The sequence below is a fragment of the Drosophila persimilis genome, unplaced genomic scaffold, assembly GCF_003286085.1.
Source record: "Drosophila persimilis strain 14011-0111.01,24,50 unplaced genomic scaffold, DperRS2 tig00000124-arrow-pilon, whole genome shotgun sequence".
Taxonomy (NCBI): domain Eukaryota; kingdom Metazoa; phylum Arthropoda; class Insecta; order Diptera; family Drosophilidae; genus Drosophila; species Drosophila persimilis.
In genome coordinates this window covers 7,284,167-7,306,638 of record NW_020825294.1, presented here as the reverse complement: position 1 = coordinate 7,306,638, position 22,472 = coordinate 7,284,167, and the positions used below count along the sequence as shown (strand labels likewise).

General features: G+C 43.4%; 5 protein-coding genes across 5 annotated transcripts in view; all 5 read right to left on the bottom strand.

The window, feature by feature from the left end:
• Positions 1 to 19,541, bottom strand: part of LOC113565384 — a 107,995-nt gene extending 88,454 nt beyond the window's left edge. Inside the window, exons 1-2 of the mRNA XM_026987181.1 lie at positions 19,156 to 19,541; positions 13,993 to 14,145 (exon numbers count right to left, since the gene is read on the bottom strand). Coding sequence (XP_026842982.1) covers positions 13,993 to 14,145; positions 19,156 to 19,176 — 174 coding nt within the window. The 5' untranslated portion in view covers positions 19,177 to 19,541. The remainder of the gene's footprint in view (positions 1 to 13,992; positions 14,146 to 19,155) is intronic.
• On the bottom strand, positions 270 to 1,591 carry LOC113565383. Its single transcript, XM_026987179.1, has 2 exons — positions 1,072 to 1,591; positions 270 to 1,013 (listed from the first exon to the last, which is right to left on the bottom strand). Exons 1-2 carry the CDS (start codon positions 1,229 to 1,231, stop codon positions 640 to 642), a joined length of 534 nt encoding a protein of 177 aa, XP_026842980.1. The 5' UTR covers positions 1,232 to 1,591; the 3' UTR covers positions 270 to 639.
• Positions 5,871 to 7,154, bottom strand: LOC6596293. Its single transcript, XM_026987175.1, has 2 exons — positions 6,673 to 7,154; positions 5,871 to 6,614 (listed from the first exon to the last, which is right to left on the bottom strand). The coding sequence occupies exons 1-2, from the start codon at positions 6,869 to 6,871 to the stop codon at positions 6,241 to 6,243; spliced, it is 573 nt and encodes a 190-aa protein (XP_026842976.1). The 5' UTR covers positions 6,872 to 7,154; the 3' UTR covers positions 5,871 to 6,240.
• Positions 7,939 to 8,852, bottom strand: LOC6596292 (vesicle-associated membrane protein-associated protein A). Its single transcript, XM_002021416.2, has one exon. It carries the CDS (start codon positions 8,734 to 8,736, stop codon positions 7,987 to 7,989), a length of 750 nt encoding a protein of 249 aa, XP_002021452.1. The 5' UTR covers positions 8,737 to 8,852; the 3' UTR covers positions 7,939 to 7,986.
• Positions 19,542 to 20,303: 762 nt separating the features above from the next.
• LOC113565382 (pupal cuticle protein Edg-78E-like) lies at positions 20,304 to 21,263 on the bottom strand. The gene is made up of 2 exons (XM_026987178.1): positions 21,123 to 21,263; positions 20,304 to 21,059 (listed from the first exon to the last, which is right to left on the bottom strand). The coding sequence occupies exons 1-2, from the start codon at positions 21,132 to 21,134 to the stop codon at positions 20,520 to 20,522; spliced, it is 552 nt and encodes a 183-aa protein (XP_026842979.1). The 5' UTR covers positions 21,135 to 21,263; the 3' UTR covers positions 20,304 to 20,519.
• Positions 21,264 to 22,472: the final 1,209 nt, after the last annotated feature.

Here is a 22,472-nt window from a genome sequence, read left to right as displayed (position 1 = left end):
GAAAAGATCTTCACATGGATACTGAAATGGTTTAAAGATGCTTCTGGACTGACTCCACCGCTGACCGCGATCCTGAGTAAACGCAACGGCATCGACCGGCATACCATACCAATGCCCACTACTTTACTTAACCTGGTCCATTCGCTGTCAGCCGGCCAAAAACTCCATTGCCGGTTACCTTGGGGGAGAAATGTGGCAGGAGATGTGCCCAAGACCTGTCCCTCTCTAAAGGATAAACATTGTTACAAAACAATTGATTTTTTCGGGCGAGCTCTTTTTGTACCAGGCAGACCTTTATTCAGAACTAAAACATTTTAGACCCATAAATGGCAGAGGCATGACATTTCCAAATACAAGAAACAAGAAACAAAAAAATAATCAGTGGGTGGGATTAAATCAGGATCTAGATCCAAAAGCGAACATGGATCTAGATCCATATATTTGGTTTTGGATCTAGATCTTAATTCGGTTTGGAATCTAGACCCACTTCAGTCACGTACTGATTCTGAAGAAGTACTGTCGCCGCGAATCCAGCCTCGATCCCTGCCAGGAAAAAGCACTAGATGATTTGTGGCTTTGTTCCTCTTTCCTTTATCTTGACTTTGAGCTCCTCTCGCATCTCGTCGCGTAGCTTGGGAATCAGCTCCATATGGATAGATCCAAAACCGAATATGGATCTAGCTGATACCCGAGTTGCGCCACGAAATACGAGACCAGCTCAAAGGAGAGAAAGGAATGAGGCTCAAAGCCGCAGATCATCTTTTGCTTTTCCGTGACTGCGATCGTGATTGGACTCGCAGCAAAAGTACTCATGCAGAATGAATACGTGACGGAAGGGCGCAAAGATCCACTAAATGGCTGAGAAACATATTTTGGAATAAAAAATAAATGATCAAGAATGAAGAATAATGGCGTTCTGAACGCCCGACGACTGATTGCCCGGATCGGATCATGGATGGATCCTCGGCAAACAGTTACGACAGCGCCGCGGCGCTTGGCGGAGACCCAAGGCTCTGAAAAAATAATCATGAGCTTAGACTTGAACGGGGACCTTGTCTAGCGCTGACTTACGAGTGAAGCATTTGAATGCTGGTGTTATTCTGCTCCATCTTGGTGAGGCAGGCTGATGTTGCGCAAAGGCGAGGCACAGATATTGCTGACGATTTACCTCGTTCTCGTTCTTCAGGGTCTTTCTGTCCAGATTCTGCAACTGAAGCTCAACTCGCTTCATCTCCTTGACCAGAGCCTTCTGCTCCGGACTGTCCGGCAATATTTCCGCCTTCAGCTGGGTGTCCTTCTCCTTCTAGAGCGACCCTACAGCTCGATTTGGTGGCTCCTGTGCCGCCCGCACGACCGGCGATCGGCATCATCAAGATTGGGCATCTGCTTTGGCTGCTGGCCAGCGGTGGTGGCGTCGCCGAACGACAGCGCATTAGGGGTGCTAAAGGCCCCACAGCAGGCGCTTGATCCTTGTTATCAAAGTCAACCGCAAACGACTTTAGCTCTTCCTCCTTCACGGGCTGGCCTTCTGGGCTTCTGTCTGGCCGTCTGGACCGGCTCCAGCTTTAGAGGGAAAATTGCTGCAGCCGGCGGAGCCTGATCGGAAAACGATTTTCAATTACAAATAAACTCAAATATCAATTAATTGTTCCAGCACTTGCCGTAGAATGTTGCGGCGCTTATTGTATATTATTTTCCGTTTAGTTGCTTGAATTTTGTGGACGGTTCCGTCGCGAGTGACTTGCAATTTTGGGAGTAGCTCCCCGCTGCCCGACGGCTCTATCGATGCCTTTGCGGCCACGGACTCGAGACTCTATTTGATCGCCTTGGTGGGCCCCCAAGGGGCCCTCTTCCTTTGGGGAGTCCACACAACAAAGTTCTCGGGCGTGTCTTTATGCGAAATGGTGCAAACGATACGAACTCTAAATTTTTTAAGGGGCAAGCCGAGGACTGGTTGCAGCTTTTCACAATCGATATTGACACAGTTTTTGCCTATCGATGTTTAAGATTTTAAGATTCTCCAGAGCTCGAAAATAGATCAAACTATTCAAAATTGATATTTTTGGCAATGCTATTGTACGTTTACATATAACGAAAAATATTTCGGCCTGTGTATTTTTCCAAAAAATATATACATATCTTGTAGGGCAACACATATTAACCCTAACCTACAGTATGTTAGTTAGTTATGGTTAGTGCCCTAACCAACCCCATATTAGCCCTTACCGATATTAACCCTAACCGATCCCGATATTATTCTGCGATAAGTTTTATGCGATATTATTCTGCGATAAGTTTTATGCGATATTATTCTGCGATATGATACTGCGATAAGTCTGAGGATAATTTTGACGATCGACAAGAAGAGAGAAAAGACCTGAAATAAATAAGTTAATAAAAAATAAACGAAGAACAGCGCCACAATCTGACCGATACGATATTTTTTACAGATCTGACAAAACTATTATAAAGTCACAACCAATCGATAGAAGATTACAACAAATCCGGCTGTTAGTCCGCCTCTGAAATCCGCCATTTAAATTTTTTGTTGTATGACGTCATGAGGTGGACAAACAACTGACGAATGCTAATCTTATTACAAGATGAGAAGTCAGCAAAGCGTGGACCTCTTAAAGCATGACCAGGAAACAGTAAAGCACTTTTCACTCATAAAACTAGCACAGCTCTCGCTGTCGTTCAATTGTACAAAAGAGATAATAAAATACGATACAAAATACTTTGACCACGGGCCAAAATCTACTCTAGCCTCTGTCATTTATTCATTTTATGTGGCACCAAAGTAAAGCTAAACAATTTGCTTGGCTACAGCGATAAAGTTTAAACAATCGACAGCCCCAAGTTCAGGGATCCACCAAGATCAAGCTCAAGATCAAGATCAAGATGAAGCGACGACAGAGGTAAAATTTGTATACAACAAGGGGGTCGCATCTACAGGTACGGAATTTACATATACCCGATACTCAGTAAGTATGGCTCATCTCAGCCAGAGACAGAAAGATAGAAAATGATCAGTGCGATAACACAGGAGTAGGGATTCTTTATTCTAGCTCTTTTAGCTCTGAGAACAAGGCGTCAAACCAGACGGACAGAAATGGCTCTATCGACTCGACTGTTAATGCTGATCAAGAATATATATTCCTTATGGAGTCGGAAACGTTTCCTTCTGGGCGTTGCACACATCTATTTAATAGACCCATTTACTCTTTTTGAGGACGAAAATACACTCTTAGTTTGTGGCTTGTAACTGGCTTTTTATACCCGATACTCAAAATGAGTATTGGGGTATATTAGATTTTTGGTAAAAGTGGATGTGTGTAACGTCCAGAAGGAATCGTTTCCGACCCCATAAAGTATATATATACTTGATCAGCATCAATAGCCGAGTCGATTAAGCCATGTCTGTCTGTCCGTCTGTCCGTCTGTCCGTCCGTCCGTCTGTCCGTCTGTCCGTCCGTCCGTCTGTCCGTCCCCTTCAGCGCCTAGTGCTGAAAGACTATAAGAGCTAGAGGAACGATGTTTTGGATCCAGACTTCTGTGATATGTCACTGCTACAGGAATATTTCAAAACTGTGCCCCGCCCACTTCCGCCCCCACAAAAGGCGAAAATCTGTGGCATACACAATTTCGAGGATACGAGAAAACTAAAAACGCAGAATCGTAGAAGATGACTATATCTTACAGAGTGCAAAATCTGAAGCAGATCGTATTATTATTATAGCCAGAATCACGAAAACAATTTCACTCTTTCTCGCTCTGTCTCACTCTAACACACAGGTTTCATGGTCGGTTTTGCCAATTGCAAAATATGAGTTCAAGGATCTCAGAACCTATAAGAGCCAGAGCAACCAAATTTGGTATCCACACTCCTGTGATATCGGACCTTGACCGTTTCGTGTCAAAATTTCGCCGCACCCCCTTCCGCCCCCGCAAAGGACGAAAATCTGGGGCAACCACAAATCTCAGAAACTATTATGACTAGAGTAACCAAATTTGGTATCCGCACTCCTGTTAGATCTCACTATAAAACGTATATCTCAAAATTTCGCCCCACCCCCTTCCGCCCCCACAAAGGAGGAAAATCTGTTGCATCCACAATATTGCAGATTTGAGAAAACTAAAAATGCAGAATCATAGATAATGACCATATCTATCAGATTGCTCAATTTGAATCAGATCGGATCATTTTTGTAGCCAAAAGCAAGAAATCAATTTTCAGTGGCTACGCAGCGCCCGACGTCACGCTCAGACTGATTTTCTGTCTCTCTCGCACGCACTCTTTGTCGTGTCGTTTAATATTAGCGGCGTCTGCCGGAGGAGAGCCATACTGACTAAGTATCGGGTATAACTGTAGAGTTGCGGTGTCCGCAGCAACTCACAGCGTTCCCCCTCGTTTTTTGTCACATTCTGGTCCCATTGGGATATGATAGCGAAGCCGTGTAATTGAGTGATGGAAATTCGTTGGAAGGGTCGCACTCTAGAAGATTTATTTGGCAAATGGTATTTTGCTCACTGGCACGGAAAGACAACGGCTTTCATCGCAAATACCACAAATGTTTAAAGGATGAGTAAACAATGATACTTCAGATACTTCAGCCTCTGGAGCAGGCAAAGCAACATACCTGGACCTGACCATAAATATCTAGAAGAGAGGCCGTTACCAGAAGAGCACCATTTCTAAAAAAAATCGGATTTCAAACCATTTCAATTTAATTACTTATTCCATAAAAAATATTCAAGTGATAAACTTTATTGTTTGCACATTTTATTGGCCCTTCGACATGAATCTTTTATTGTTTTGGTACGACAAATGTTTTGTGTCGGGACCCCTAATTTAATTAAAAATCCATTATCCATCCAAGCTACTTTATCAATATATATATATATGTATGTGCCAAAAGGAGGGAAACCGCAAGACTAATCAAAATGGAATTTTTTGGCATCCATTATGCGAAATATTTAACTACTGCGATTCAGGATTTCCATATTTACCCAGGACGGGGTATACTTCTCGTTCTTCCACACTGTGTGGGACTCTAGGCAAAACGTTCAAAAATAAATAGGGAAATATATATAGAGAATCAGAATTAGAAGCCACATAGAATCATGCCTTGTTCCAGGACATTCCTCCAACCCGACAGCTGCATTGACAGCTCGTTGAAAGCTCGTCTGACAATTGTTTTATTTCGTTAGAAACTGAGGGCATTGACCGACATGGGGTGCTGTTGAGCAGACTAAAATCTGTTGCATATTCGAACCTAAATTATATATTCAGTTTTTAGTAACTCCCAGGAAGCAATTTCATGTCTTGTCTGCGCACAATGCCTTGTTGGTCTTCGAACTGGGGTGTGTACTTCCATCCGTCCACTGCAATCTGCAGAACCAACCAAACATATCCAGAGTCTGTACAGCGCAGACCTGCTCTGTCTGCTGCAGTTCCCCACGGATGGCAACGGATGGTGGATTTCCTGGCCAGTCATCAGCCTCAGTGCGGATCTACAGTACCCAGCAGGCACAACAGTGTACGTACGCGCGATCACTACCACGACCAGAACTGTGTACTGCAGTCTAGGGGCCAACCGAGTCCGAAAAGATCTTCACATGGATACTGAAATGGTTTAAAGATGCTTCTGGACTGACTCCACCGCTGACCGCGATCCTGAGTAAACAAAACGGCATCGACATACCATACCAATGCCCACTACTTTACTTAACCTGGTCCATTCGCTGTCAGCCGGCCAAAAACTCCATTGCCGGTTACCTTGGGGGAGAAATGTGGCAGGAGATGTGCCCAAGACCTGTCCCTCTCTAAAGGATAAACATTGTTACAAAACAATTGATTTTTTCGGGCGAGCTCTTTTTGTACCAGGCAGACCTTTATTCAGAACTAAAACATTTTAGACCCATAAATGGCAGAGGCATGACATTTCCAAATACAAGAAACAAGAAACAAAAAAATAATCAGTGGGTGGGATTAAATCAGGATCTAGATCCAAAAGCGAACATGGATCTAGATCCATATATTTGGTTTTGGATCTAGATCTTAATTCGGTTTGGAATCTAGACCCACTTCAGTCACGTACTGATTCTGAAGAAGTACTGTCGCCGCGAATCCAGCCTCGATCCCTGCCAGGAAAAAGCACTAGATGATTTGTGGCTTTGTTCCTCTTTCCTTTATCTTGAATTTGAGCTCCTCTCGCATCTCGTCGCGTAGCTTGGGAATCAGCTCCATATGGATAGATCCAGAACCGAATATGGATCTAGCTGATACCCGAGTTGCGCCACGAAATACGAGACCAGCTCAAAGGAGAGAAAGGAATGAGGCTCAAAGCCGCAGATCATCTTTTGCTTTTCCGTGACTGCGATCGTGATTGGACTCGCAGCAAAAGTACTCATGCAGAATGAATACGTGACGGAAGGGCGCAAAGATCCACTAAATGGCTGAGAAACATATTTTGGAATAAAAAATAAATGATCAAGAATGAAGAATAATGGCGTTCTGAACGCCCGACGACTGATTGCCCGGATCGGATCATGGATGGATCCTCGGCAAACAGTTACGACAGCGCCGCGGCGCTTGGCGGAGACCCAAGGCTCTGAAAAAATAATCATGAGCTTAGACTTGAACGGGGACCTTGTCTAGCGCTGACTTACGAGTGAAGCATTTGAATGTTGATGTTATTCTGCTCCATCTTGGTGAGACAGGTTGATGTTGCGCAACATTCTCGTTCTTGTTCTTCAGGGTCTTTCTGTCCAGATTCTGCAACTGAAGCTCAACTCGCTTCATCTCCTTGACCAGAGTCATCTGCTCCGGACTGTCCGGCAATATTTCCGCCTTCAGCTGGGTGTCCATCTCCTTCTAGAGCGACCCTACAGCTCGATTTGGTGGCTCCTGTGCCGCCCGCACGACTGGCGATCGGCATCCTCAAGATTGGGCATCTGCTTTGGCTGCTGGCCAGCGGTGGTGGCGTCGCCGAACGACACCGCATTAGGGGTGCTAAAGGCCCCACAGCTGGCGCTTCATCCTTGTTATCAAAGTCAACCGCAAACGACTTTAGCTCTTCCTCCTTCACGGGCGGCATCTGTCTGGCCGTCTGGGCAGGCTCCAGCTTTAAAGGGAAAATTTCTGCAGCCGACGGAGCCTGATCGGAAAACGATTTTCTATTACAAATAAACTCAAATATCTATTAATTGTTCCAGCACTTGCCGTAGAATGTTGCGGCGCTTATTGTATAGTATTTTCCGTTTAATTTCTTGAATTTTGTGGACGGTTCCGTCGCGAGTGACTTGCAATTTTGGAAGCAGCTCCCCGCTGCCCGACGGCTCTATCGATGCCTTTGCGGCCACGGACTCGAGACTCAATTTGATCGCCTTGGGGGGCCCCCAAGGGGCCCTCTTCCTTTGGGGAGTCCACACAAAAAAGTTCTCGGTCGTGTCTATATGCGAAATGGTGCAAACGATACGAACTCTAAATTTTTCAAGGGCCAAGACAGATAGCCGAGGACTGGTTGCAGCTTTTCACAATCGATATTGACACAGTTTTTGCCTATCGATGTTTAATATTTTAAGATTCTCCAGAGCTCGAAAATAGATCAAACTATTCAAAATTGATATTTTTGGCAATGCTATTGTACGTTTACATATAACGAAAAATATTTCGGCCTGTGTATTTTTCCAAAAAATATATATCTGACCGATACGATATTTTGTACAGATCTAACAAAACTATTATGAAGTCACAACCAATCGATTGAAGGATTTTACAAAATCCAGCTGTTAGGCCGCCTCTGACATCCGCCATTTAAATTTTTTGTTGCATGACGTCATGAGGTGACTCTGCAAAAACCTTGAGTTTTTGTATGTATGAGAATTTCTCGAATTTTCTATGACAAAAAACTCCAAAATTGAATAGAAATTCAATTAGGGGAGAGCAATTACATATTTTATTCGCTTTAACAGAACAATTATTTAAAAGGCTTTCTCAATTAGTTTTAGGAAATCTTTGCCAAAATTACCGAAAAATAAGATGGCACCAACGGCGACACATGCGGCCGAAAACATAAACATGGTAGAGCGCTGGCGTAGCAGAACTTTCTTGGCGTTCTGCCCCTTCTCAGCAGAATCGCGTAGATCCTGGATTTGCTGAGACAACTCCAGACGCACCTTCTCAAGATTTGAAACCTTTTCCTGTAGAATTTGCATGTCCACCAGAGTGCTGACCTCCAGGGCGTCGTACGTGCGCTCAACCTCTTCATTGGGCTCTCCACCAACAGTCTGGCGGATCGACTCGTCCGAAATGATGTCCCCGAAGCCGTTGTTATTCTCCGGCATCGGAAGCACCAACTCACAGCGGACCCTGCCTTCCCATGCGTTGGCCGGGTCCAGATCCTTGAAGAAGTTCTGCAAATCCACTACGGGCTCAGGAGCTTCGCCAACCACAATGAGGAATTTGTGACGCTTCCCAAACGGGTCCGGAGACAGGGGCAGTGTCGGAGGCATGAAAATTTCGATGCTGACCGACGACTTGGCACCAATTATCCCGATGTTAGGGCGAACGTAGAACAGACGTGGCGAGGTTGTCTTCAGCTTGTACGCCATATCCTTATTGACGAGACTGCGAATAACCAGACTGCGCTTGATGGCCCTGTTGAATGGCCCTTCGAAAGTCAGCGCATCAGCTGGCTCGCAGATCATTATGTTCTCTATATTCTTTGCCATTTTTTCAGTTCGGTTTACGGAATTTTTGTCCTTTTCTGTAGGTTTGGTTCACGAAAAAATGTGCTCGAAAAAACTTTCTGAGATGAAATGGCGAAAAGAAAGTGAAGGCGATGTAGTAAGCTTGAGATGTCATCGATGTCATCGATGTTTTTCTGCATCATCGATGTTTTTTCCCCACTATCGATGTTTTTAGATTACTTGATTTACTCTACAAGCGTCTTATTGGATGTTTTTACTTATATACCTACTGTATTTAAATAAATACATGGATAAGTAAACTATAAAAACGTCAGATATATATTGTAACCCATTAAGGGCCATGGCAGTTCATAGAGGTATACAAATTGGGGCTGCGCGAATATCTGAGATGTATTTTAGATACCAAAATACATTTTTTGGAAACATTTTACGCGGTTTGTAACAAGCAATTTGTAGTATATTTATCGATGTTTACAGTCAAACGGCTTACAACACTGAACTCAACAACACAGCTGAGTAGAGTGGCCAAGCCTGCTGATATTCTTCGTTTCGTTTTGTATTCACTTTCGCGTTAAATTCGTTGAGTGATTGCTCTGGATTTTGCGAGAACTGTTTCATCACGGTATACACACGGACCTCAATCCCTTGATGGCGGAATACAATGGCAACAGTTGAGATCGTAGGAAATTCGTTGCTCCAAAGCCGTGCCCTCGGCCTACATTCAGGTGCAAGATTTCAAAGAACAAGTGAGTTGTAAGGTGCTGACCTCGGCATGACACAGAGATCTGAATGTTCTCCTTGCAGGTCCTTGCAGGTCCTTGCTAAAAGTCACATAGTCAATGTGTCCTACATAAGACGGCTGTAATACGGATGTACAGAGATGACCGGGACCTATATGATTCCTTTCAGGATTCCAAACGAAACCAATGAGATTTGGTGTTCGTTATATACCAAATTTCGGGACGCCATCCAGTGTGGTGGGGGTTGGCTGCCTCCCATAATCCTTTCGGGGCTTCATACAACATCCAATATCACTTCCAAGCCTCTGCCCTGGAGGAAATCGGAGTAATGGAGTCATCAGTTCTGGAACTGCTATTCCGAGCACATTGTCTCTTGTCGTGACGGTGTCAGCGATGGTCAGAATAATGTGTTGAGGGGAATTTCTGCGGCCTGCAGCAAGGTATATTGTGAACTTTTAACCTTTGGCTGCCAGAAACCTCGTAATTTTCTATCCTCCTCCTTTCAGATGCACATTAATCCCAGGACGTAGCACACGGCTTCTTTCCCAACTGGCCTTCTATCTCAGCATAATGGATATAACAATGCGAATCCGGCGATCAGCGTACCAATGTCCACACCAATCAAACGCAGTTCTTTCTGGTTGGGACGGGCAACCTGTATATTGATCTCCTACAGCAATTGATGTACAATCTTTGTCACATGTTTCCACGTTGCTACCGCGCCGAATCGTATCCGGACTCGGTGCGTATCATATTCGTACTGGGATTCGTATATTTCTTTATTGCTTTCCTTACAGCGCCTTACAAATCCACCAAGCTGATGCCCAGAGTCACCCAGCAATATAAGAAATGTTGCCTCTGGTTTTGAAGCCACAAAATCCATCAACATTTTTTCCCTGACTTCCACAAATGAGGTGCTGTCCTACTTATCATATCTGAGGCCTAGTGAGCAAAATTTAAATGACTTCGGACCCACATAAACGGATATAAATAAGTTACATTTAAATTCGACATGCCAAGGATCTCTGGGATGTGTGTGCTAGCAGTAGATGCTTGTAGGAAATTCCCTGGACTTGTTAGCCTCTGCATCGATAGATGTCGGGTCCTGCCTTCAGGCCATTAACAATTCATTGTAGATTTTACCTTTGTTTTCTGTTCCTGACTTTTAACACAGGATATGAGTATTATATTACGTCAAGTTAGAAAATGCACTTTATGTTTTAGAGATAAACATTTTCATTTCGAAATTCCCTTAAAGGCAAATATTATTTTAAGCAATTTTCTTCGCACATCTAAATGCAATTTGTGCATGCTGTTTGCCTTGTAATTTCGTGAAATGCCTTTCGAGTTCCTGTGCCATGCCGGAGCACACGTGCCCCATCCAAGAGGCATAGCTGCGTTGACATGTCGCCCCTTGTAGAGGCAGGGAAGGAAGGACCCTCCAGACAGCAGAGGACGATGGCGTTCCCATGGAGACGGGCCTCAATGTCGCTTTCAAGTGGGAGCAGGGTTTTCTTTCCTTTTTGAATGTATTTCTTTGCCCTTTTTCCTTTATTCCTTTTACTTTTTATAGTCATATCAAAAACCCGAAAAATTAGAGAGGGTCTAGAGTGCTTTCCTGACTTAAGAATGCTCATGTCCTCACAGTCAAGAGTGTACAACAATATCGTTTTCAAAGCAATATAAATTATAAAAAATGAAAATAAAATAGAGTTAGAAGTATGCAAAGCGAAAAGGAAAAACAATTAAATGATTTTGTGCTGCTTTGATGGGATTTTAAAATAATTTTTGTTGTGCTTTTAGTTTTTGCTAATTTTTTTGGCAGGGTCTTCAATGTTTGTCTTCGGCTTTAGTAGGTGTTTGTACGTTTAGATATTTGAAGCTTGGAGAGGCATATAATCTTAAGTAGTAGATTAGAAGATTAGTTTAGAAGACTTTCAGTATCGACAAAAACTGCAGTGAAGAAGTGCCGCACATCTGTACTTAGTTTGGTCTTAGTTTGAATTACTTTATCTACACATCACCATTTACACCACCAATAAAAAATGCATGGTGAACCAGCAGCTTCCAAGGGATCAAATAGATCTTTCTTCTGAAAGAAATATGTTGGCCTAACGGAAAGCGCCTGCCGAAAAAGTCGACAAACCCAACATTTATTTACACAGTTTTCGAAAGTGCATCAAAATTTGAAAAGTAAACTTTTATTCGTATTTTTCTCAAGGACTTGGCTTAAAGTTTAGCTAAACTTTTCTGAGCTGCTGGACAGTTTTTTTTTTGGTTTTGGTTATATGCTGAGGAGACACAGACTTAGAAGATGCTCGGTGAACTTAGCTAAACAACTACACTAACAAGTGGGAAACGCATTAGGATTTTTGTGTGAAAGACACTGAGAAAAACCACAATAACAAGAGCAACTTTCAACTAAATCTTGGCACTGTCCCAAACCCGTAAACAAAAGAAATTGGGGAGACACCACAGGTTTAAACACAATCTACACACAATTTCTGGGGTACTTTTTTACTCAACATATCTATTATATAAAATAAATTATGATATGTACCTTGAGGGAATAGACTAACAGTTTTAAACTTAGTTAACACATTTTTTGTATAAAATAAAATAACCAGTCACTGTCTCGGTGAAATATTCTTCTTATATATGAAAAACATTTCTCCCCAACAATGTACAAAACTAAAACATCTTCAAGTGCTTGATTGGGTGAACGTACATTCTACAGGTTTTGATTATTCAGTAAAGAGGAATAGCATTCCAATAGCCAATAGAAGGGCATTCCCACAAAAATTTAATTGTAATAAGTGCAAAATATCTTTAAAATCTTGCTGAGGGCTTAAGGCATTCTTTCGCCATCCCCTAAAAGGTAAGCAGAGTTTACACGGTTACCCAGTAAACCTCATTTGCCTCCGCCATTATGCATGACGTCAGGCACTCACAGATAAAGTTTTCCGGCCTCAGGCTCAGAGCCTGGGAGGATGATGCTGCGGAATTACCAGGCATAAAAACACACCACAGAAATGCTCTCCTCCGGAAGTTTTCATTCCTTTTTTTAGCATCCGGTGCTGTCGATGCGTTTTGCCGCAACCCCCAAAGACAACTTCTTTATATGCTTCAGATGTGGGATTTATACCCTAACAAAGGGTTTTATGAGTTCGAGAAGATATTTTTAATGGATAGGAGTGTAGTTTTTCTTGATCAACATCAAAGTTCGAGTAGATATATGTACATACGTATGACAGTCTGCCTGTTTCTTAGCGGTATTAACCATGATCGAAACCTTTAAAACCCTCCGACAAATAGTCAGCATATTTTTGTACTTGAATCTTACGAAACATAACTCTGACAGGGTATCTATTGATTCGACTAACAAGCCCAATATTTTGTTTATGCTTCTGGTTGTTGCTTTTGCCAGTAGCAAAAGACTTCAAAAGTTGCCTTAATCTGCATGGGGTTATAATGAGTTCGTGGGTCTCTACGAGTATGTGTGCTGGGGCCTTTCATTTCTGCACTTTCTTGTTCCTTTTTTATGTCTTTGCCCGCTTTCAAGCAACATGTTTCTCCTAGTTACCACAGCTTCATCCTTCTCCCAATCTGTCTTTAGTTTGGGTTTATTTCAGGTCTTTTTTTCGTGTTCCCTGCTGACAGCTCCAAGAAGGATTTAAAAAAAAAAAACAAAATGAGCGAAACAATTGTTTTTGCATTTGCAACTTTTGTTGAATGTTGCCTGTTTTTTTGGAACAGGACTTTTCCAGTTGATATTTACTCTGCAAATAAAGTCCGCTTTATCTTGGGGGTTGAGGATTCACGGATTAATTGAAGTTTATGTTGGAGTTTTTCAGGACTTTTTGGTGGATAACTTTTTTTAAAATTTCATCCGCCTGTTGCATTTTGCAACATTCTGTTTGCTTGTGAGTTTTTGTATTTTTATTTAAATTATTTTATTAATTTATTTGTAAGAAAAAAACAAGAAAGTACAAATTTTTAAAAGGGACCGAGGCTGGAAATACACTTTACTGAGGGAAGAGCTGAATCTATGCATAAAATAGTTTTCAAATCTACTGAAATTACAAAAAATTCTTCTTTTGAGAATATAAAGTACATAAGAAATAAGCTTTAAAGAGACTGCAAAGAACTTAAGAGTGAAATATTTCCAAATTCCAAGATAGACGATTCAAAATCTTATAAATAAACATAGTTTAAATTAATTGAAATAATCAGGAGCTATTCAACTATTTCAACACTATTCGTTTAACTGTTAAGCTTGTAGGATTAGGATACTCGCATGCCTTTAATGCTCACAAGTACTCCTTTCCATCCATTACAGGACTTCTGCTCAAAATGACCCACTTGTAAGGGTATCAGAACTGTTTGCGGCACCGAGTGCCAGTGAAAAATGTGGAAAAATGCCATAAAATACGCAGAGCAGAAAAAGGGGTAAAAAGAATATTGAAAAATCCAAGCACACACCAACGGCAGAGGAGGAGAAAAGGACAAGTTTTTGACTTTTGCGAATATTACTTACCCTCTTCGCCGAGTTTTGTAGTTTGCTGCATATGCCGGCCAAAGTACTCGTCCTCCCCTTGGATGGCGCCAGGGCCGCTTTCATCGCCTGCATGTGCCGACAATGGCCGCCATCCGATCGAAGGCCGCCATATTGATGTGACCATTTTGTAAGCTGCACACACAAAATAAAGAGGAGGAAGAAGGACCGAATGAGTGAGTGGAAAGAAGGGTTTGAGTGAGGAGAGTATGTTTTGCTCGATGATAAAAAGTGATGGCAAAATGGTGCAGGACTTAATTGGTAAAGGGGTCATGGGTGGAGGAGGTTTTGAAAGGGAAAGAATATGGAGAGAGCTATGCAATTCATGCACCGAGGGCCCCGTTTAATTAGCGTATTGAAAGGCGATTCACGCTTCATTTCACTGTGAAACTCAATGCGATATTGGAAATAGCTGAATGATTGAGAAAAAGTTTATTTCTGTTTTTGTGCTAGGTATTCGTAAAGCTCATGGGTATATTGTATTAGTTTAGATGTTGGTCTCAAAAAGTGTAAGTCTCTGATGTCACAGATATCTATGAAGCAATGACTGATGGACTGTTCGTGACTGTTCTTCGTGGCCACGTGTTGTTCCTTGCGTCCAAGGAGACTAAAGATTGCGGCGAGACTGAGAGAAATACTTAATAATTACATTTTCAAATACTCTTTATGAAAACAATCGATTAAATTGTACAAACTCGAGTTTTTGGGTTGGCAAGAATATTATCTACTCTCCATACGATTTTTTCGTTAATATTATATTTAATACGCTTTTATGATTACGTGCCCTTGATTTTTTCTCGTGATCCGGATAAGTAATGATGTAGCATCAATCGAATTTGTTGGGTTCCAGGCAAATTCAGCTTACCGCTGCAAACAGTTCTCCCTTTCGCCCAATGCCAATTTAACAATATCCACAAGCACAGGAATAACAACCCAATCAGTGGGTTTGCCCAATTGCGCTCCCGTTAATGGTGTGGCAGGCGATGATGTTGGTGGCTGCTCCGCATTGCTGTTGCCAGCCGCAGGCACGGTCGCCGTTTCCGGTGCCGACAATGCATTCATACCGGAAGTGCCTGGTATGCCAACTGCTCGCCCACCCGCACTCGCACTTGTCGACGGTCTCTCGTCTAAGTCCATTGATGTGGTAGCTCCTCCTCCAGATGCTGTTGAGGCTCTCCTTGGCCTGCTTATCAGTCTTGAGACTTTGCGGTTGGCTCATTTAAGACGATTGCCTGTTTGTGCCACAAATGACCATGTCCTTCGGCATGTCGCTGCATGCAATCCAATTGTTGGCACGACACTTGCAATTTGCTCCAATGTAATCAAATCGAGATCCATAAATGAACATTATTTGAAGCTGTAATCTTGATAGGAGCTGACTCTGCCCTCCCCTGACTTTTCCCAGCATTTTATTTGCCTTATACTTATTTTTTTTTGTTTCCTTCTTGTTTTCTATTGTATGTTTCTGTGTTGTAAAAGTTTATGGTTTTGTTTTTTCTGTTTGTGTGATTTTTATGTCTGTAAAAGCTTTAGATCGAATTTTATGAGCGACATTTGGCCTCTCGTTGATAACATATTAATTAGGATTTCTTTTTTGGGGATTCGGGGATTTTTTAGCCATTAAATGGTGTGTGAGCCAAAGGAGAGGGAAATCGTAAAGGATTTCAGATATTTATTTGGAATTCATTGAAAGAAATACCTTCTATTGTACACCAAAGGGAGGACATACTCGTGAAGATGAAATCTTTTTTATTTTCTGATGATAATTTAAAATTTTAAAAATTTTTGCTCGGTGAAATACATTTGTATTTGTGGAAATAAAATTCCGGCGACGACGATGACGAACAAAAAATTATTTTATACATACATCTACCTCTCGAACACAATGCATCCAGACACGCCCATGGCCCAAACTATCCGTAGCTACCATTTTGCATATTTCTGTAAATTTGTGCGATTCCCTTGAATTTTTTATGAGGTTTTATGCATTTTTTCCCCCTGTTGCGCGTTTCACACTTTTCAGCGACCAGCATTGTCCGGGGCGATGTACAGGGCGTTGCACAATTAATGACCAACGGAATGCAACAACAATGAGGATTATAAATAAAATAAAGGACTCCAAATTACTATGGAAGGTGTGATGAAAAGGTTTGAAGCCAACAATGGAATTTTGCTTGGAGAGACTTCGGCATTCTGTCAGCTTCCAGATAACTCCAATATAATTTTCCTCTACAAAACTTACTAAAATTCAGAACTTTTATATCAGCTCCAATACCATAACAAAAAGATGTTCCCCATCAAATATGCAACTTGGTAATGAATAAAATATACGCCAAAGTCATTTAAATCAGCAAAAAGAACCCTTTAGTAATTTTTAAAGTGTTTTTTTGTTCGTCAAAATTTATAAATGGCAAAAAGAAGGCAAAAACCTAGTGTTAAAATATGCCGGGAACAACTGGAAAAGGCGGGAGGAAAAAAGTGTAGGGAAAAAACGTGGAATCTATTAACTAATTAAAAAGTTTTTTAATGAAAACTAGCTTCATTTGCCACTGAATGCACGGCAACACGCTGCGGTCTATTAAAGGAGGGCTTCAAAGATGGCAACCGGACGAAAGGTGCGGGCGATGTGCCAAATAAGTGATGAAATTGGGCCATCTGCAGCGAAACTGTGGTTACTTGGGCGTGGTCCTGCCCCTATTCGTTCTCCATTCTATTTTTTCGAGAAGTTAACCTTTGTGCAAACAAGAGTATGAAGAAGGACAAAAAACTTTCGTTGTTATGACAACGTGGCACAGAAAATGTGGCAGAGATGGAGGCCACAAATTTGCAATATATTTAATAAAGACGTCCCAAGTAAAAGTTTACTTTGAGAAACTAAAGCAATGGGTGTAAAAATCCAAGAAAAGTATGGCCATAAAAGTCTACGAAATCAATTGCATTGCGAACAAATACCATTAAGAGGAGTACGCCTTTAAATATTTAATTAGAAATCGACGGAACAAAATCCGAACATGGCACTAAATCTTTTAAGCTCCTTTACGCCAAAATGCATTCTAGGTATTGGGTTCAACCTCGAGGCGAAAGGCCTCAGGAAACAAATGCGCAAAATGGGACTAAAGGAAATCGAGGCGTTCTGCGGCTTGGGCCCAGCCAGCTTCCTTGAGAAGCACGGACATCGGAGGAAAACCGTAATGCACGCGAAAAGAATAACCCACAAACCGAGAAGGCACACCATCGAGTCCGAGGAGATTGAGGACGCCGAAGAGGAGGAGCAGTTTTTCGACTACGAGGACTATTTCGAATACTTCGGCGAGGAGGTATCCGTTGAATCGGAATTCTCCCTTGCCGTGGAATCCTCCAGCTCGGAAACAAAGCGTAAAACCCTCGTCTCCATATCGCCATCGAAGCATGGAACTGACTCCCAGTTCTCTATGAAGCGTACAACAGTTGCCTCCTCTCAATCCTCGAAAAGGTTGGGCACCATAAGGTCCCAATTGCTTTCGCCTAGTCGGTCAGATGCGGCACTTCGCTCTTCGAGGCACGACACCACGAGGACCCATTTTATAGACGTCGGCTCGCTCACATTCGGTGCCATCTTTGGCCTGGGCGAAAAGATGGAGCATCGCGTGATAATGGCCCGTACTGTGGTCCAGTGCCTGGTCCTGCCGCGCTTCTGGCTGCTGGAGGAGGAGCTGAATCCGGGTAATATCTGGCAGCGTCGTCGCTTCTACTTCGAGTGCAGTGTGCCCTCGCGGAAGAAAATAAGGGAGCAAAGAGGAAAAGCAAAGTTTCTCAAGGCAAAGGATTCTTTTGGCCTGCAATGTGGATAAGGCAGAATATGAATGGTTATGTCCTTGCTGAGGGAGGCATGATTTTGGATGGATGTTCGTAGTCTATAGAAGAAAATTCGAGGAGGTAGGCAAAAGTGTATACGAATTCTGGAATACCTTGCAGAGAACCAAGAGTGGCAGCAGCGCCACTTTAGATGCCTAAAGTCACCCCACCGCTCCAAGGTACGACTCCGCTCCTCGATGCGGAATGGTGATGTTCCCGCCGAGTTAGTTACACATAGACAATGGATGGTTAGAGTGAGAGAAAGCGAGCGAAGACACGCGGACATGGATGGACCCACGTGACTTGGCTAAAGTTTTAACGAGTCGCTTACACGGCCAACTGGCAAACTGTCAATGGGACAGTTACGGACGGCATAAGTTATAAGCCATCTTGCCTGGCTGCCTGCCTGGCTGGATGCCTGCCTCCCTATTTCCCATGCAAAGTCATATCAGTCCGAGGAACTGAACCTGGACACGTAGGGCTCTTCATATTCCACAAGCATGGAAATTTTAATTCAATCTACATTCATGCGCTACGTTTAACTTCAGTCCACGGCTACAGTCTGACCCGCTGTAGAGGCTACAGGGAACACTCGGGGGTAACAGAACAGGAAATAAAAGCCCACTCTATTCTGCAGGGTATTTTTAATATATAGAGAGTGGGATACGCTATATACTTGATTAATAATACTAAAATTATTATTAAGTCAGTTTAGGTAGAAACTTTAACTGAAGAACTGCTCTGTAAAGGTAGCATCTATTTGCCGTAGCCAACATACCGCCTATAAGTACAGGGTAGACAAATATTCAGTTTAAAAAAAAATATTAAAATGAGGTAGAAACTATAGTGGAGTGAAGCGGAGTGGAGTGGAGCGAAGCCCTATAAGGGGAGCATTGTTAATGAAGCTGCTTGTCGTCATTTTAATTGCATTTCCTTGTACGTGGGTATAAGTATAACTGTATATATGAGTGGTTGTGGGTTTGACTAAGTGTGTATGTGTGTTCTGCGTGTAATTTATGCACCAGTGCAGATTGTTCTTATGGTGAATGTTGATTTGTGCAGGGTAAAACGTTTACAATTAACAGAACATTTAAGTTCAAGAGTACGTGTAAAATTTTATGAAGAATATAGAATAGAATAGTATGCAGTTTTCTAGCTGAGTTCGACTATCAATAATGTGGCATTACCTCGAATCGGACAACATCCTCATTCAATTCTAGCTTACGTTGGTTAAACTTCATAGAAACATGATATCAATTTTGAATCAGCTATCAATCACCACAGAAACCTGGCATTTTTGCGAGTACTTACCTGTTTATCCAACAGAATCATGCTGCTGCACTGCAGAAACGAAGATCGGCCTTATGTCCCTCTAAATCAGTCCAGCGTTTTGGTAAGACACTTAGTGTTGGGGATAGAACGGCTTTTGCGATTGCTAATTGGAACATCTGCATGAAGGAGACCGATATCGAGCGACAACTGTTCGCGATCTCTCTCTTACTTTCGTTTCGCACTTGTCGTGAGAGATGGGGAAAAGCACGGAGAGAAAGAGATGAACCACGACCGCTGGTAACACATTTTCTCAAATTAATTTTTGCACTACTGTTTTTTATACCTCTATATGTGTCTCTCTCTCTCCCATCTCTCTCACCCAACACGAGCACATGATGAAATTGTTGTCCATTATTTAATTTCTAAGTCAATTCTATGCCGATACACGAGGCGTGAGGAGAAAGTGATAACTGCAAACTAAATTCAAGGGCAGGCGGCCGAAATGCTTATGAGCAGAGAGAGGCAGATCGAGAGCTTTAGAGCTATAGAGAGGCGAAAGAAATACGCGAGCGAAAGAAGCTCTAATGCAAGCGAGAGCGCAACAAATAGAGAGAGCGTTAGAGAAGGCAAAATAATGAAGAAAGCTTTAATGCAAGCGAGAGCGCAACAAATCGAGAGAGTGATAGAGCCATAGAGAGGCGTAAGAAAGACGCGATTGAAAAAAGCCCTAATGCAAGCGAGAGCGCAACAAATCGACAGAGCGATAGAGCTGTAAAGAGGCGTAAGAAAGACGCCAGTGAAAAAATCCCTAATGCAAGCGAGAGCGCGACAGATCGAGAGAGGCGAAAGAAAGAGTCGAGAGAACGGTTGCGTAGGCGGCTGCTGTGCGGGAGCATATGTACATATGCACATATATGTATGTAGATTACAATGGCAGAGTGGGCAGTGCAAACAACAAACAATATGGATTTACTTAACTGCTGCACCGCTGGCTATCATCTATGGATTATTAGCTAGTATTGGGCTATGTACACACCCGAACCAAGATGCATGCTGGCCAGCTGGGACTCGAAGGAAACTCGGAGCTGGATGCTCGGCCATATGCTTGTGTAGATAATGATGCTGGAGCTTCGTCTGGTTCATCAGAGTAGTATATGATATAGTTAAATGTGGTATAAACAACAATATTTAATTGTACTTTTCTTTTATTATACTATTATTATCTCTGGCAATAAATGTGAACGTCAGCCGAGCCGACAACGGACACGCAATCGAGCGGCCCAGGAGCATGTTAATGTTGATGTGGATGGTGTCTACACTATATACAATGCGTGTGTTCTTTGTGGCAATGGACAGGATGAAGGGGCACGAGGCACGTGCCCACGAGCTGGGGCGCCACTAATTCAAATCTTCCTCTCGTAGGGAAGACCAGAGGCTGCTGCCGGCGCTGAGACCGGAGCGAGCAGAGGGCCCACTGGCAGCTGCCGCGACTGTTCCTGCTGCAGATACTGTTTACCCTGCTCGGCCCCATGACCATGAGCATGGCCGTGATCGTGGTGCTCGTACTCGTCGTTCTCCTCTGGGTGGTTGCGGATCCACTCCAGCGACTTGAGAATGGCCTCCGGGATGGGTGGTGGCGTGGGCAGGTGCTCGCCCTGAGGCTGGAAGCCATTCTCGTCGGCCGTGTAGGTCAGCTGGATGAGCTGGCCCTCGGGGCTGTAGTACTGCGACGAGCCGGAGGCGTAGTAGCCGCCCACTCCCTGCTCCTGTTGGGCAATGCCGTTGGTCGTCTCGAACTGGTAGTTGTAGCTGCCGTCCTCCTGCTTCATCTCGTTGACGAAGCTGCGGATCTCGGCGTGGGCATCGGCTGAGTCCGAGGGAAGCGCCAGCACTCGCACTCCGGCCATCAGGACGGAAGCGGCAGCTACAAGAACAACAACGTGCTGCAAGAGGAGAATGATGAGGGGTAAGGTGTACGCCGGGCATAGGATGGCCTCTTGACTTACGATCTTCGACATTTTCGCCAGGCTTAGGTTGAGATGGGGTTTATGGGGTTTTGCTGTTTTAGCCCTAAGAGCTAAGCTGTGTTTGATGCCTCGGTGCCCTCGAACTGCCGCTTATATAGCATGGAAATGTAAAATCTGATTTGATCTGCAACGAAAGTGAGGAAAGTGAGTGCACAGATGATATAATGATGATGATAATGGGGGGTTCCATCAACACATTTGTTCACATTTGGAGTTCGTAGCCGAGAGCCAGCAATGGCTGCAACGCCAATTATCTCGGCTCGGATCGCTATAGGTGGCTGGGCAGCCAGATATCATTTCCATTAATGCCTCGCTGAGCTAAAACGAATCTCTGACCTGTCCGGAGCGGATAACCTGTCCGCTGGCCCACTGCGGATCAAGAAACTCTTTCGACGGCTCGCCGCTGCCGGCACTTGAGTAATTAAGTGTTTGAGTTAATTCATTAATTATCTATGATTAAATACGCTATGCCACGATGAGCCACTCTCTTCGCATTTACGAAATTTGTAATGTGCTCGGAGGTTACCATACATTTATTATGCTACAGAGCGTGGCACAATAGACAAAGATCGACATAAGTTTCCGCAATAATGAGAGATGGACTCGAATGGGTGGGTGCGACAGGCGTGAAATGTCTAATGGAATATCTACCCTCAAGCAAATTGCTGCCAAATTCCAACCGACTGAAGAGAAATGCTAATTGATGGGGGTTCGGCGTCTCGAGCGCAGCTTAAACAGGAATGCCCACAGACAAATCACGTTTCAATTTGGCCTCTTGAATATGTACAATGTATACAGGTCACGGGTACACCTCTCATGATGTGTGTCCAAAAATTTCAAATATTCAAATCTAAGAAAATCGATTTAAGAAGCATCCACAATTGCTTTCGAGTTGCTCTTGGGGGGCAGGAGCTTTCCGGAACACCATCGAATGCCATAAATGAAAAATGATTGGGAACTCGGAGTCCACTGTGGTAATCACTCACCTCGATTTGCTAAAACCCCATTTCCAGGTCATATGCACTCAGCTGCTACGCGCTGTGTCGCCCCATGTATCCATAGGAAGAGCTGTCTCCGCTGTCAGATTTCCTGCATCCAGAGATGGCTCGTTCTCCAGGCAGCAGTCGTCGCAATCAGAGCTCCTGTTGCTGCTGGAGTGGCGGCAGTGAAGCACGGACTGCTTGCAACACATGCCCCAGGTGCCCCAGGTAAAAGGACATCGCCATGTGTCACGTTCGGGCGGCCGCTCCTAGCGCTGTGGCTCCTCCCCTTGTTTAATGCATGGCACGGATCGGGCAGGTGGAAAGTTATCCTCCCTCATGGCTGGGT